This window comes from Brassica oleracea, chromosome C1 (assembly GCF_000695525.1).
Source record: "Brassica oleracea var. oleracea cultivar TO1000 chromosome C1, BOL, whole genome shotgun sequence".
NCBI classification, from domain to species: Eukaryota; Viridiplantae; Streptophyta; class Magnoliopsida; order Brassicales; family Brassicaceae; genus Brassica; species Brassica oleracea.
Window position 1 is genome coordinate 24,460,014 of NC_027748.1, and position 14,224 is coordinate 24,474,237.

General features: G+C 30.0%; 1 protein-coding gene across 1 annotated transcript; it reads left to right on the forward strand.

Annotated features, from left to right (window-relative positions):
* Positions 1 to 9,926: 9,926 nt before the first annotated feature.
* On the forward strand, positions 9,927 to 11,499 carry LOC106326955 (probable calcium-binding protein CML20). The gene is made up of 6 exons (XM_013764939.1): positions 9,927 to 10,030; positions 10,427 to 10,581; positions 10,664 to 10,691; positions 10,800 to 10,952; positions 11,045 to 11,147; positions 11,238 to 11,499. Exons 1-6 carry the CDS (start codon positions 10,028 to 10,030, stop codon positions 11,303 to 11,305), a joined length of 510 nt encoding a protein of 169 aa, XP_013620393.1. The 5' UTR covers positions 9,927 to 10,027; the 3' UTR covers positions 11,306 to 11,499.
* The last annotated feature ends 2,725 nt before the right edge of the window (positions 11,500 to 14,224 follow it).

The window sequence follows — 14,224 nt, forward strand, 5'->3', positions numbered from 1 at the left end:
ATATTTTATTTTCTTTTAGTTAGAACTAATATTTTGTTTATATATCTAACTTACATCATATTTAAACATTCAATATTCAATCAAATATAATAATTATGTAAATTAGTTTGATTACTTAGATATACATGTATTCTACTTAGTGTTTAAATAGACTGTTTCTGTGTTGTCATTCAACATTTACTCATAACTATAAAGTGGTTCATTTTAATAAATAATAAAATATTTCTGATATGCAAACAATTCAAATATATTAGTAAAATCTTGATCCATAAGCTAGAGTACTAGCACATCATGGAGTGTTTTCAAGCATTCTGGAACCTTTCATTTTATAATTAAACTACTTCTTGAAATATTATATAAATTATTTTAATTACTTATAACTTTTACAAATGTATAGTTTAGTAACCATATATATGTAATATCAAAATAAAAATTTAAATATTAATTTTTATAATTAGGTTATATTTTGCTTTTTAATTAAATTTTTTGTTGTACTGGATCTATTTTATTTTATATTTTAATATGTTTTCTATATATTTTATTATTTATAAATTAATTTATTTTTGGATAGTAATGTAAAAATAAATATTTAGTTAGATATGAATATTACATATTTATATCTTATATATATTATTATGTAATTATTATGATTCACATAAATTTTAATTTATATGTTATATAATTTATTCTAACTTTGTACAGAATTTTAAACTGTTTTTCTCATTTTTACCATTTAAACATAAATTTTAAAGTTTAAACTATTGAACCCTTTTGATCTACTTTTGCACCGCTTGATTTATTCCATCTTCATTTCTTCAGTTCGTTGTCAATGGATATTTTACGCATTTTCGATATAAAAATCCGCCGGAAATTCATCGGGTATTTCAGATGAATTTTTTGTCTTGTTGAGAATATGTGAGAAATTATAACGGTTATCTAACAAATAGTTTGTTCTTCTCATTTCGTCAGAAATTTTCTAACATACATGCTTTATGATGAATTTTGAACAAAATGTTATTAGTTGGGAATTCCCTACGGATTCCCGACAATTTCCCAGATTTTCATTTTCATTGGAGTTTTATTAAGAATTCTTGACAGATTTTTTCGCATCGGAAACCACCTTATCTTCTTGTAGTGTATTTGTTTTTTATTGTAATCTTTTTATTTCAAATAATCTGCTTTATTTGAAATGTTTTCCTGTGATAAAATGTTTGATATATTTTATTTACATCTCTTCCACTTGATTTGCTTTGATATGTAGATTTTAAACTGTTTTTACCATTCGAAGCCTTAATGTTTGAATGGAAATGTAGAATAAAGACTGTTCCTATACTTAGACATGAAAATTGCTATTGTGTTGCCATTCAACATTTACTCATAACTATACAGTGGTTCATTTTAATAAATAATAAAATATTTATGATCCACAAGCAATACAAACTAATTTACCGAATCACATAGTTGATTGAATGTTGTAAATTTTTAAGATAATGAAAGTTAAATATATAAAACCAAATATTAGTTTTAATTATAAAATAAAATAAAAATACTTACATGTGTTGTAATATATATCTTAGAAAAAAAAACTTTAATTAAATATTATTAGTCATAAACTTTAAGCTATTTGAAACATATGAAAATTTAATAATTCAATAAAACATAACTAACTGAAAACATATTTTATTTTTTTTCATTTGAATGGATGTAGATATATAAAATAACATGAAAATATAAAAGTAATTAATTAAACAATAAATAAAAATGCATGCATGTGTTATAATATATAGTATTCAATTATTACCAACATAATTTATATTTAACTATCTTTCTGAATATTATATAAAACAGCCTAAATTGATCAAATTAAAAAATGCGTACATATGTCATAATATATTTGTAGACATTAAGTAAAATGTTTACTGAGTATTATTGAATATAAATTCTAAATTTAACATATTAATTTTTTAATAATTCATTGAAAAAACTAATTAAAAGCTTACCTTAATTTTTGAATTATTTTTGTTGGATGTAGATATATGAGTCAACTTGAAAGATATAAAAAAATTAATTAAACACAAAATAAAAATACTGCATGTATTAAAATATAAAATTGATGAAATAAAATATAGTGTTTGTATATGGTATAATATATTTTTAGAGAATAAGTGAAACTCTTATCATATTTTTAATCAAAATAAATAATATATTATACTATTTATAGATAAAAAAAACACTACATATTGTTTTAATCAAAAAGCTTCACATGCCCATCGACATCCCTTCTTATCTCTCATTTACCTGCTGTACAAAAAAAACAACACATTTAAGGATTTAAATGGTAACGCATATCAAACAGAAAATATAGATCAAAAAGAAAAAATACATCTCAAGTAAATTGTTTAGATAATTAATCTATATGCAGATCTTCTGTTATTTTATAAAAAAATTGTTATGCTTTAAATATGCAGAACAAATACAGATCAAATAGATTGACTTATAATAGTAAAATCAATTCAAGAAGTACATGTTACGCATATCATGTAGGATAAGTGCATATGTACATCAAGTGGGACAAATGCATACACGCAAATCAAATAGTTTATTAAAGTTTTGAATGATAAAATCAATTCAAATAAAGCAGATTATATATTAAAAGTAATTATTATAATAAAAATAAAAACTCATAATATATAAATGCACTATACAAATAGCAATAGATATTGCACTAAATCAATGTTACTCCAACTTTAAAATCAAATACGAAAATGTTAGAAACAAAAAAATACATATCTCTTCTATACATATTTAAGCTACAATATAATATATTTAAATAATACATATTGTAATTAAAACCATATACATTATATAGATATAATAATTTTAATAAATGTAAAACTAATATGAAGAAAACAAAGAAGAGCTAAATAGACAATGATAGTTTTTTGTATTGTTAGAGTTGTGATTAAATTAAAATGAAAATATGGTATTTGTAGAAGAAGTTAATTTATAAATAATTTAGTATATATAAGACATTTCAAAAAATATCAATAAAATAAATTCAGCTAATGTTAACTTTTAATAAAAATTTGAAAATATAACTTAATTTAAAAAGTTTTGTTTTCGATATATTATTATAATATATGTTCACAAAAATTTACATTTTTAAAATCTTATAAGTAATTAAAATATTTATTTACTATTATTAATTTCAAAAAGGTAAATTATAAATGTAAAGGCAAAAAATGCTTGAAACACTTCAAACATGCGGTCTAAAAAATGTACATGAGGAGAGAGACAAGAAAAATGCAAAATAAATAATGATGTAGAAGAGATTGCATTTTGTACTCACTCACAAATTAAAACCCAGAACTAAAATAATTAATAAAATATTAATGTACTTCATCTAGATTATTAGATTTCGAATGGGAATACAAATAATAAAATGCAGATTAAACAGATAATGCAGTTTAAGTATAACAAATGCAAATTAATTAAAATATGCCGAACAAATGCAAATCTAACTGATAAAACTAATTTATCAAACCAGCATGTTTGACTGAATGTTAAAAACATACAAAACAATGATATATAATATATAAACAGAAATATAATTTCTAAATAAAAAAAATAAAATATATGCATATGTTATAATTCATTAATTGAGAACAAACATAAAATTTATTGATTATAAAATTTTTTTTACCATATTAAAATTTCATAATTTCTTGAAACATAACTAATTCAAAAACTAAATCTTGATTTTAGAACCATTTATTATAGATGCAGATGTATTAGACAATCTAAAAATATAAAAAATAAAAATAAAAATTATATTCAATACTTCATTTTGTAAAAATATTTATTTCTTCTTTAATAATGCATTACATTTTTAGAAGATTTTAAAAACATACATAACTACTTATTGCATTGAAGTTATATAAAAATGTGAATATATAAATTATAAATAAACTCTTCTAAAAGGAGTTATTACGTAATACAAAAAAATTGAAATAAAATATTAAACTATAGTTGTAAAATATTTTTTGTTTAATTTAGAATTGATTGGAATAACTCTAATAAAAATATTTATAAAAAGCTAATGAACACAAAATATACTTATATGCATTGACCATCTACATGTTACCCACCAAATTTTCTTATATTTTTGCAGATCAACTATTCAACGACAAACATTAATCTGCATGCAGATTTGCAAATATCTTATGATTTCGATTTGTTCTGCAATTAAATGGATGAGCAGCAAATAAATGGAGAACAATCTGCATAATAAGGGTATGAATGTCAAGCAAGAGAGAGAGACATAACTACATTTAGTACTCATTCACCACTAAAATGCAGAATTGAAAATAATTAATGAAGACCTCGAATGGTGACACAGAACAAAAAATATAGATCAACCAGAACAAATGTAGATCTAGTAAATTATGCTGAACAAATGCAGATCAAGTTAGGTATGGGCATTTAAGCTTTTCAGGCCAGATTTGTTTCGGTTCCTACTGGGTCTATTCTTTTGGATCTAATACTTTTGGATTCAGCTATGTATTTAGAAATTTTTGGTTTGGGTTCAGATCAGTTATTAATGAATTCGGATAGGTTCAAGTGTAAAATTAAGATATCTATAAAATGCATATTATTTTGGGTACATTTTAGATCCGATTATGTTCGGATATTTAGGACTTAAAAGGACCTAAAAACTCGAACTCGATCAGAAACCCAAAAAATATTACAAAATCCAAAAATACTTGAAAATATTCATTTATCCGGTAAATACAAAAACATTTACCCAAAATCTGACTTAAATACCCAAAATACCGAAACTTTATCCGATACCCAAATTATATTTATAGAAATGGAATTTATACCCAAAATTATAGCCGAAAACCAAAACCCGATACTTCAAAAATATCTTTAATACCAAAAAGTACCAAGATACCGAAACTCGAAAAGTATCCAAAATCCCAAAAAGAATACCCGAAAATACCTTAAGATATTCAAATACCTGGTAAATACCCGGTATTTTATCCGAAATCAGATTTGAAGACCCAAAAATGATGAAAATTTGATAAAATGTTGAAAATTTAAAATGATGTAAGTTACATATCTTAAACACTACTTCTAATTAAAGAGAAACAAAATTGCATTCATGCTACATATGTTATAATATATTTGCCAAAAAATCAATTAAACAAAAGATAAAATACATGCATGCATTATATGTTGACAAAACATGTTATAATATATATGAAATAACAAAAAATATATCTGATATTTTACTGTGTAAAATATGAAGTAACTATAAAATAAAATTTAAACTTTAAAAAGATATTCAAATAAAATAAGAGTTATTAGATTACATGCATGAATTCATTAAACTAGTTTATGTTAAAATATCATAAAATAAAAGTAATTTCTTTTTAAACAAGTATTAATTAATTGTCTTATTTATATTAATTATTGCCAATAATAAAAATTAAAGAAATATAACATGTATGTTTCTCTTTTTACGTAAATATTATATATGATTCTACAGTGAAGTTATATATTTTAGATGATATAAAATAATATATGTAAAAGAATAAATATTTGAAAACTATTTTTATTAATAAATTTGTAATTAAATTAATAAATAAAAACAGAAAATGTAATACAATGTTAAATCATATTTCTGAAAGAATATTGAGTTTATTTTTAGAGTGAATGAAATAAGTTATTAGTAAATATATTTTTAAACAACTAAAAGAGAGAAAATTTAAGCATATTATTTTTCAAAAAACAATTAAAGCATGCATCGTGATTAGCCCTCAACAATGTCTTCCTTTTTTGCTCTGCATATCAAAATATTAGTACTAGTAAATATTCTTCTTACAGTTCATTTATTATTTTATTGTTTATTTATGTTATGCATTTAAATTTGTGAATGGAAAACAAATGCATTTTAGTCTGCATTTTACATGTAAAGCATTTAACTTTCTTTGTATTCTGTTCATATTCAAAGCCTTCGGCCTTGAAAGTGAAGTAGAACTAATGCAAGAGAAATGAGAAAATGTTGACATGCAGAGGGAACTATAAATACTGTTCATTCAGCTATGAAAATGCTGAACTGAAATAAATAATAAAATATATATAAACTGCATGCATAAGATTTTTCTGTGTTCTTTTTAAATTTATTTTGCATGCAAAAATTTAATATTTTATACATTTTATTTTTGTTATTCAATTAAATAGCTGAATAATGACAAAATGCAGTACAATCTACAAATATTAATGGACTGTATTTTTTAATTTGGATTTGTTCTGCATGCTCATTCAAACCTTTAAGGTATGAATGGATATACAGACAACATTTAGTACAAAAGCAGTTTATATATATGCAGATTGAACAACATTTTTTTTTTGTTATTCACCATTCAAAAGGTAAATGCAAATCAAATGGTATAGATCAAATAAATCAAGTAGGACAAGTGCAAATCAAGCAGATCATGTGGGAATGATGCAAATCATGCAAAAAAAAATATATTATAGTTGTAAATGGTAAAAACAGTTCAAAAATGCATATCATATATTTAAATAAAAAAATTACAACCAAAAAATCAAAACACATAATGTAGAAATACAATACATAAACAAGGTAAAATAATTTAATGAAAAATATTTTGATTTGCCCATAAAATATCTACAATATTATCTATAATGTTTGTCATATGATTTCCAAGAGCCATATTTGCTATATTCATGTCACTTAGGTCACTTTTAGAATATTCGTTGCTGGTATATGTGTGTCTCATTACTTCAACAAAATTTTCAATAAAAAGATTTGAAATTCTAAAAAAAAAAATGTAGTCTCATTGTAGCATTTACAACTCTTGTCTGAAAATGAATATTGTATTCCAAAAAATCACACAAAATCCTTTATTTCTCTTCCAGACTCCAGATATCTTTTCAATAACACAACGTAGAGATACATGACATCGATTAAATAGTTCTTTTTATTCTTAAGAGGAATACCATTGTTGAAATGAGACATGTGATACCTAACAACCCCATTCCGAAAAGATTGACAGGGAGCTAAAAAACATCTTGTGTTTACTTACATGCATATGTTATACGTAAAAACTCTAAAATGTATCATATATATAGGATTTTCCAATTAACTAAACTATATTTTCAGTTATTAATATGTATTATATAAATATAATAAAATAAAAATAAAAGGGTAATCTTACCTTACACCAGAGAGGAGCATAATACACAACAACAAGAGAGTTTTATTTTGTCAAAGTATAGAACTAGTAAGATTATATTTATGGATAATGAATCAATATTTATAAAATTAATTTATTTCAGTGAAATTACCTATTGGCTAGAAAAAGAGTGAAATAGTTAAACAACATCAAAAGTACTAAAGGTAGAAGAAATACACGCAGATGAACTGTATTTATGCAGAAAAACAAAAAAAAAATTATACTTTATGGAGTTTTCCTTCTTTCTTTTTTTAATTTTACATTAAAAAACGTGAATGATTTTATAGTACATAAAAGCCCATGTGCATGACACTTGTCACTGTACTGCTTCTCTATTCAAACACTTTGATCTGCATTTATTTTATTTGACGTGCATTTTTTTAATTTACATCACCATTCATTTGAAATCTAAGTGTTAAATTGTTTAATATGTAAAGAAGGAAAAAAAATATAGGAAAATTGCAGATGGCCAATGAATTATTAACTATGTATATCCTACATAAGTATTTGGTCAATATTTATTTAGCTTGCATTGAACTGCTTTTTAATTTATAAGAAAACATACATTTCTTTTTTTGAACAACATATAGAAGTATCATAAGTAAAGAAGGTTCAGTACATCAAAAAGAGTTCGGTACCAAAACCGATTTCGAAAGAGGATCAGCAATGGAGTTATACTCCCTACGGATAAAGGAAAATGCAATGAAAGAGAAAGACGAAGATAGAAACTTGACATCCATGAGAACTCCAAAAATCTCCACCGGATATGACTTCGAGTCTATTGCTCTAGTGAGCTCCTGAGAGTCGGATCAAAACCAGACATTTGGAAGAGAAAGGTTGTTAGCCGCTGCCACTGCTTCTCTGAGTGCTGCTAGTGCTTCGGCCAGCAGTGGTGACTTAACATGAGTAAGAAGTTAGTTCCCCGTAGGGGTGGGGGTTCGAGTTCGAAACGGGTATTTCTGATTTTTGGATATTTCGGTATAGAGGTATAAAATCCGTCTAAGTATTTCTACATTTTGGGTCGGGTTTGGGTATTTTAAGTTTGGGTTTGACTATTCCAGATCGGGTTCGGATATTTAGATTTTAAAGGAAAAAAAATAAATTCTTCATTGTTTAATTTTTTTTGTATTTAACATATATACTTTTAACTTAACTTGTTTTCTAATTTTTAATAGATTAAACTATTAATAGGTTTAAAGAAAAAAGTTTAAAATAGAAAGATACTAATTTAGTTATTATTTTAAAATTTTGGATGCAACTTTTGTTAATGTAAGAAACAAGAGCTTGATATGTATTTTAAGTGAGTAGCAAATAATTTTTTCTATAATTATATGTATATTTATCTGATTTTTAGTCATGTGCAGCATCAATATAAAATTTTGAATAAAAATTAGAGAAGTAAACTAGAAATATAAGGTCAAGTATTCATATGTTCGGTTATGTTCGGATATCTATTTGGGTTCAGATGTTACCAGTTCGGGTTTGGATATCTAATTTCTCCTAATTCACTATCCGCTCTGATATTTTGCTATTTCGGTTCAGATTTCGTTTTTGGTTTTTCAGGTCGGGTTCGGATATGGGTTTGGATATCGGGCAAAATGCCAACCCCTAGTTCCCGGGGTCGCATTATCCTTGGAATAAAGGTCGAGGATCCAACCTAGGCCCGCAGTAAGAGAGTCACGGACCCACGACGCATCAGAGTTGCAGCGGATCGTTCCCGAAGGCAGAGATGGTGGTGTCATCGCTCCGATGGATGAAGGTTGTCGAAGGCTATTGTCTTCAAGTTGAGCGAGCTGCCACTCTCGAGCCCCATATATAGTCTTAATCATCAGATCACTAGCATGAGAAGCTATGTTTTCGAATAAGAATTTGTTCCGTGTAGTCCAGATTTGCCAACAGATCCAAGCAAAGAGATTCTGAGTGAGGCCGGTTGGAGGCAGTCGATTGATTGAGCATGAACAAGAGCTTGGGTGTACCAAGTAAATCAGATGTGCAATCTCAGAAAAAAAAAATACTCTATGTGGTGTCTGTTCCAAGAGTTGGAACCTCTAGTAAGCAAGTCTGAGACCATAAGGTCTCCCTCCAGATCACGCGTCGGACCAAAGGGTATGATGTGCGTCGAGGAGGAGATCCAATTATCTGTCCATGTGTTTGTTGTCTCGTTGTTGCCGATAGATTTGCAGAGTTGTGTCTTGAGGAGATCTCGGCGAAGAGAATCCCTCTCCACACATGAGAAGCTGAAGTAGAGCAGGATATCGACAAGAAAGATGGACCGTAGCAGTATTTTTCAAGGAGAACACATACGAATAATCTCCTCGGATTTTGGACAATCCACCAAGATAGTTTGCCAAGCATTGCAACGTTAAAGGCGTGTATATCCCTCATGCGTAAACCACCATCACTCTTTGTGTTCACCGGCAAATCTCACGCTACCCAACACATTTTTTTGTTGTATTTGAGTCCTACCAAAAAAATGGGTCGAAGCAGATTGAATCATGTTGCAAAGTCTGATAGGTAAGGCAAAGCAAGACACGAGAGTTTAGCTAAATGAATTAGTTAGTTAGTTTTGGATTCATGAGTCGCAATTTGGGCCGGCGTATTTGTTTTCGTTAATGGGCCTTTCAGTAATAGGCCCATCTGATCGACTTTTTCCTGGTATGAAAGAAACGAGGAAAGTAGAGAGAAACGTTTAGATTACTTTTCGAGAAATCGACGCGGAAAGAGCTTCTTCTTCTTCTTCCATCTCTCCGATTCGCAAAGAAGGAATGGTTCGTAACTTCGATTTGTCTCAATATGTGTGTTAACGATCAGCAATTTCTTGAGATTGGATCAAAGTTTTTGTGCTGAGATATAACGGCGAGATTGTTAGAATCAATCAAGGATGATTGATATAGAGTGTCTAGTAGCTTGGAGATTTTTATGCTAAAAAGATGTCTTTTCTTACATGCCCGTGTTAAAAAAGTTTAGATTTTTAGTAAAATTGAGATGTCTTGTCTTGTGTTGGTTTCTCTATGAGTGCTTCCTGTTCTTGAAAGTTAATTGTGTCTTAGTGTTAAAAGTTTATATTTTTCTTTTGTTTCTAGTATAGTTGAGCTATGTCTCGTGTTGTGTTGGTTTGGTTTCTCTATGAGATGATTGATGTTGTTTAATTGTTTCTTCTGCAGTCGAGTCTATACAGAGGTGTTTCAAGGAAAGAGAAACCCAGACGTCATCATGGGTTGAATCAGCAGAAGAGGCAAGAGATCAAGGAAGCTTTTGATCTCTTTGACACTGATGGCTCTGGTACCATCGATGCTAAAGAGCTTAATGTTGCTATGAGGTGAATCTTTTTTGGAGTTCTGCAATGTTTTATTTTTATTTTTAAATATTAATCTTTCAAGTTACTACTCTGTGTGATTTAGGGCGCTTGGTTTCGAGATGACGGAAGAGGTAACATAAGTTTCATTTGTAGGTTCTTTTACTTCTTTGAAGAATGAAGGATTCTGATATATATATCCTCTTTGTTTTGTTTTGTTTTGTTTTGTATAATGATTGAAGCAAATCGAGAAAATGATAGCAGATGTGGACAAGGATGGAAGTGGAGCCATAGATTACGATGAGTTTTACCATATGATGACTGCTAAAATTGGTGAACGTGACACCAAAGAAGAGCTCACCAAGGCTTTCAAGATCATTGATCTTGACAATAATGTATCTATAATGCTTTCTTTCTTTCTTTCTTTCATCTCTCAGAGGATTACAATATCTAGTACAAAAGTCATTCTTTTACATATTTGTTGCAGGGGAAGATATCTGCTGATGATATCAAACGCATGGCAAAGGACTTGGGTGAAAACTTCACTGATGCTGAGATACGTGAAATGGTGGAAGAAGCTGACCGTGACCGTAAGTTGCTGAAATTTCTCTATTTTTTTCTTGGGCAAAGAACGCTTGGTGAAGAAACATGATTGACACTAAAATAAATACAAAATGCAGGTGATGGTGAAGTTAATATGGAAGAGTTCATGAGGATGATGAAGAGAACTGCTGCTTATGAGTACTAAAATATAGTTGTTGTTGTATTGGTACTGATGAGGTCTCTGTTATAAATACTTCCTTTTAACCGTGGCATTACTATATGTCTTTACTGAAGATACATGTTTCCGTTTTTTTTATCTATTTTATGAGACAAGTTTGGTCTTTTGTGTTGGTATGTTGTATCAAAAGACTTCGGATTAGTTTGCAAAAGTTTCTTAAATGTGGAGGAGGTTGCTTTGGTTTATTCAGACCCCTTTTACTGCGCAAAAGAATGTTGGATTTCATGTGAAATTTGATTTTAGATAAACCGGGAGAAGTTTTTCTCGTTTTTATGTTTTTGACCCCTTATGAGATATCATCTCTGTTTAGCCCACAACTATTAGTTTTTATACAGTAAACCCAATTCTGTGTCTTCAATCATACAAACTTTGTTTTAATGACGATCAATTTGAAAAGGGGTCTGTTACACAATTGTTACCTCGACGACATGATAGTACTTGACCTCGACGACAACAACAAGAAGAGAAGAAAAACATTATACTTGGCGATTCACAAGAATTTGTTACACAATTGTTACCCTAGTCTCCATATTAAACCATCATCTTTGTATAGCCCCCATAACTATATATCAGTTTTATACATTAGAAACCAGTTATGTATTCAAACCACGCAACTTTGTTATATAGTAAACAATCAAACATGACAAAAATTGAACTAGACAGCAACAACAAAGAGATTCACAATAATTCGTTAAAACATTGTTCAGAAAATAAAACCCTAGTTCTTATACTCGACCTTCTCCAAGCTTCGTGTCTTCCAAGCAACAGTACCCTTCTCTTCAACTAGTTGCGAGAAGTGAGTAATGTTTGATCCAAAATGGTGTTTATGCCGGTAGTGTTTGTTGAATCAATACAATAAAATAATTTAAGAATAAGAATTAGATTCTTGAGGGATATGAGAAATCTTGAAATGAAATCAAATGGAAAAAAGAATATAAAAGAGATTTCATTGATTGAAGGTTCATCACCAAGATGATTACAAAGGTAAAGTGAACCTTAGAATACAAAATCTCTATGAAAATATGTTCTTAAAGTCTAAGAAGAAGAGAAGATCATTTTTCATAAGGAGGTAGCTCCTTATTTATAGAAAGATGAAGCCTAGGGCTTCCTAGCAATATGAGCCTAGTTTAATGTCTAATGGGCCTTTAAGAGGATGTAAATCCATCCCCAACAGTAAGTCCCCCCAAGTTCGTAGAGAGAGATGAAGTCGATCTCTGTGAATTTTACGAATAGGGTTTCTTAGACAATGAACTAGACACATTCATGCCTATGACGGTTTAGGCGAGTTTATTTTGAACTTGTGCCTAGTAATAAGCGAGTTTGCTTTAAACTCGTGCTTTGCGAAAGACGAGTTTACTTGACTCATGCTAAGACAAAGGCGAGTTTACTGAGAGCTCGTGCCTAGTAGAAGGAGAGCTTCTGTAAACTCATGCCTCGCCAAAGACGAGTTTCTGTAAACTCGTGTCTAACAATAAGCGAGTCGACCGCAAACTCGTGCCTAATAAAAAGCAAGTTCAATTTAAACGTGTGCCTAAAATACACATTTACCAAACTATTGCTGATCTGAAGCCTCGTGTTGAGATCGTGTGTGCCAAACAAGTTGTTGGCTTGTGTGTTCGTCGGCCTATGATGATGTTGAGAAATGTGTCGGCTTGTGCTGTTAAGTTGGTGATCAGTGACGATGAAGTCGCCAAGAGAGTTGTGAGGACTGTGACCAAATCGCCATCATTTGCAAAGAGCGTCTCATATTCTTCGTCTTCTCTACTCTGTTTGTATAAGGGAAAGTGCTTGTCTCGTGATGATAATCTGGAGTTGTTCATGCTTTGATGGAAACGTGATGACACATGTTGAAGATGAGTAAAAGCTCGTAGAACTTGATTTATCTGAAGCTTAACGTGTGACTGCGCATCTTGTTGTCTCTTTCCTCGTGACTCCCATGATCCCTTGATGACACTAATGGCGTGTGCATACTTTCTAGCCGGGCAATGGACATCTCACTGTATTCTCTATTGATCATGGTGTCTCCTCGGTGAAGATACAAAATGAGTGACGAGATGAGATGAATGCCGAGAACAAAGCCGGTGCGGAGTCTTGAGAACTTGGCGACAAGCTTCTGTTGACGGAGCTTTTGAAGACGTCATGGCGGTGAAACATAAGAAGCCGGGTGCGGAGATCAGATCGTTACTACCAAGGTCATCACGTGATTGCTACTGTCCGAGGCCGAGCTTAAAGACGGATGAGAGAGGCGACTGGAATGAGTCTTGAGCAGTGAACAAGCTTGTGAAGCTGAGTGGAATCACAACAGCGGCAGTGACAAGCTGGAGCATGCCTTGCGAGATGTTGCAATCTCCACTTCTCAAAATCAGTCATGATGAAGAAGAAACACAGACTGTCTATTGACGTTGGAGCTCAAGTCTTTGAAAAACAGAGCTCAAGTCGCCAAGAAACTGTCCTTTGTGGAGCTTGAGAGCGTCTCGTTTCCATCCGAGTGAATGATCATAAGCTAAGCTCTTTATTTCCAAGTGTACTCAAGCACGAGTTAATACACGTCTTGCAACGAACATCAAGCATGGACCTGCCGAACTCAACTCTAGCAAGCTTGTGAAAGACACGCCTTTGGTGGAGGCCTCGTCATGACAAAGAACAGAGCTCAACTCTGCTTTTAGCTGCCGTTGATGGAGCTCAAGTCTTTGAAGAACAGAGCTCAAGTGGTCAATAAGCTTTCCCTTGTGGAGCTTGAGAGCGTCATCATCAAAAAGATAATCTTCACAAAGAAAATCTCAATGTATCGCTCTTATCTGAGCTGAGATGGTGGTGAGCTATGTGTACCACAGAACAAGCCGACAAAGAGAAGCAACAACTTTCAATGGAATGTGATGGGATTTC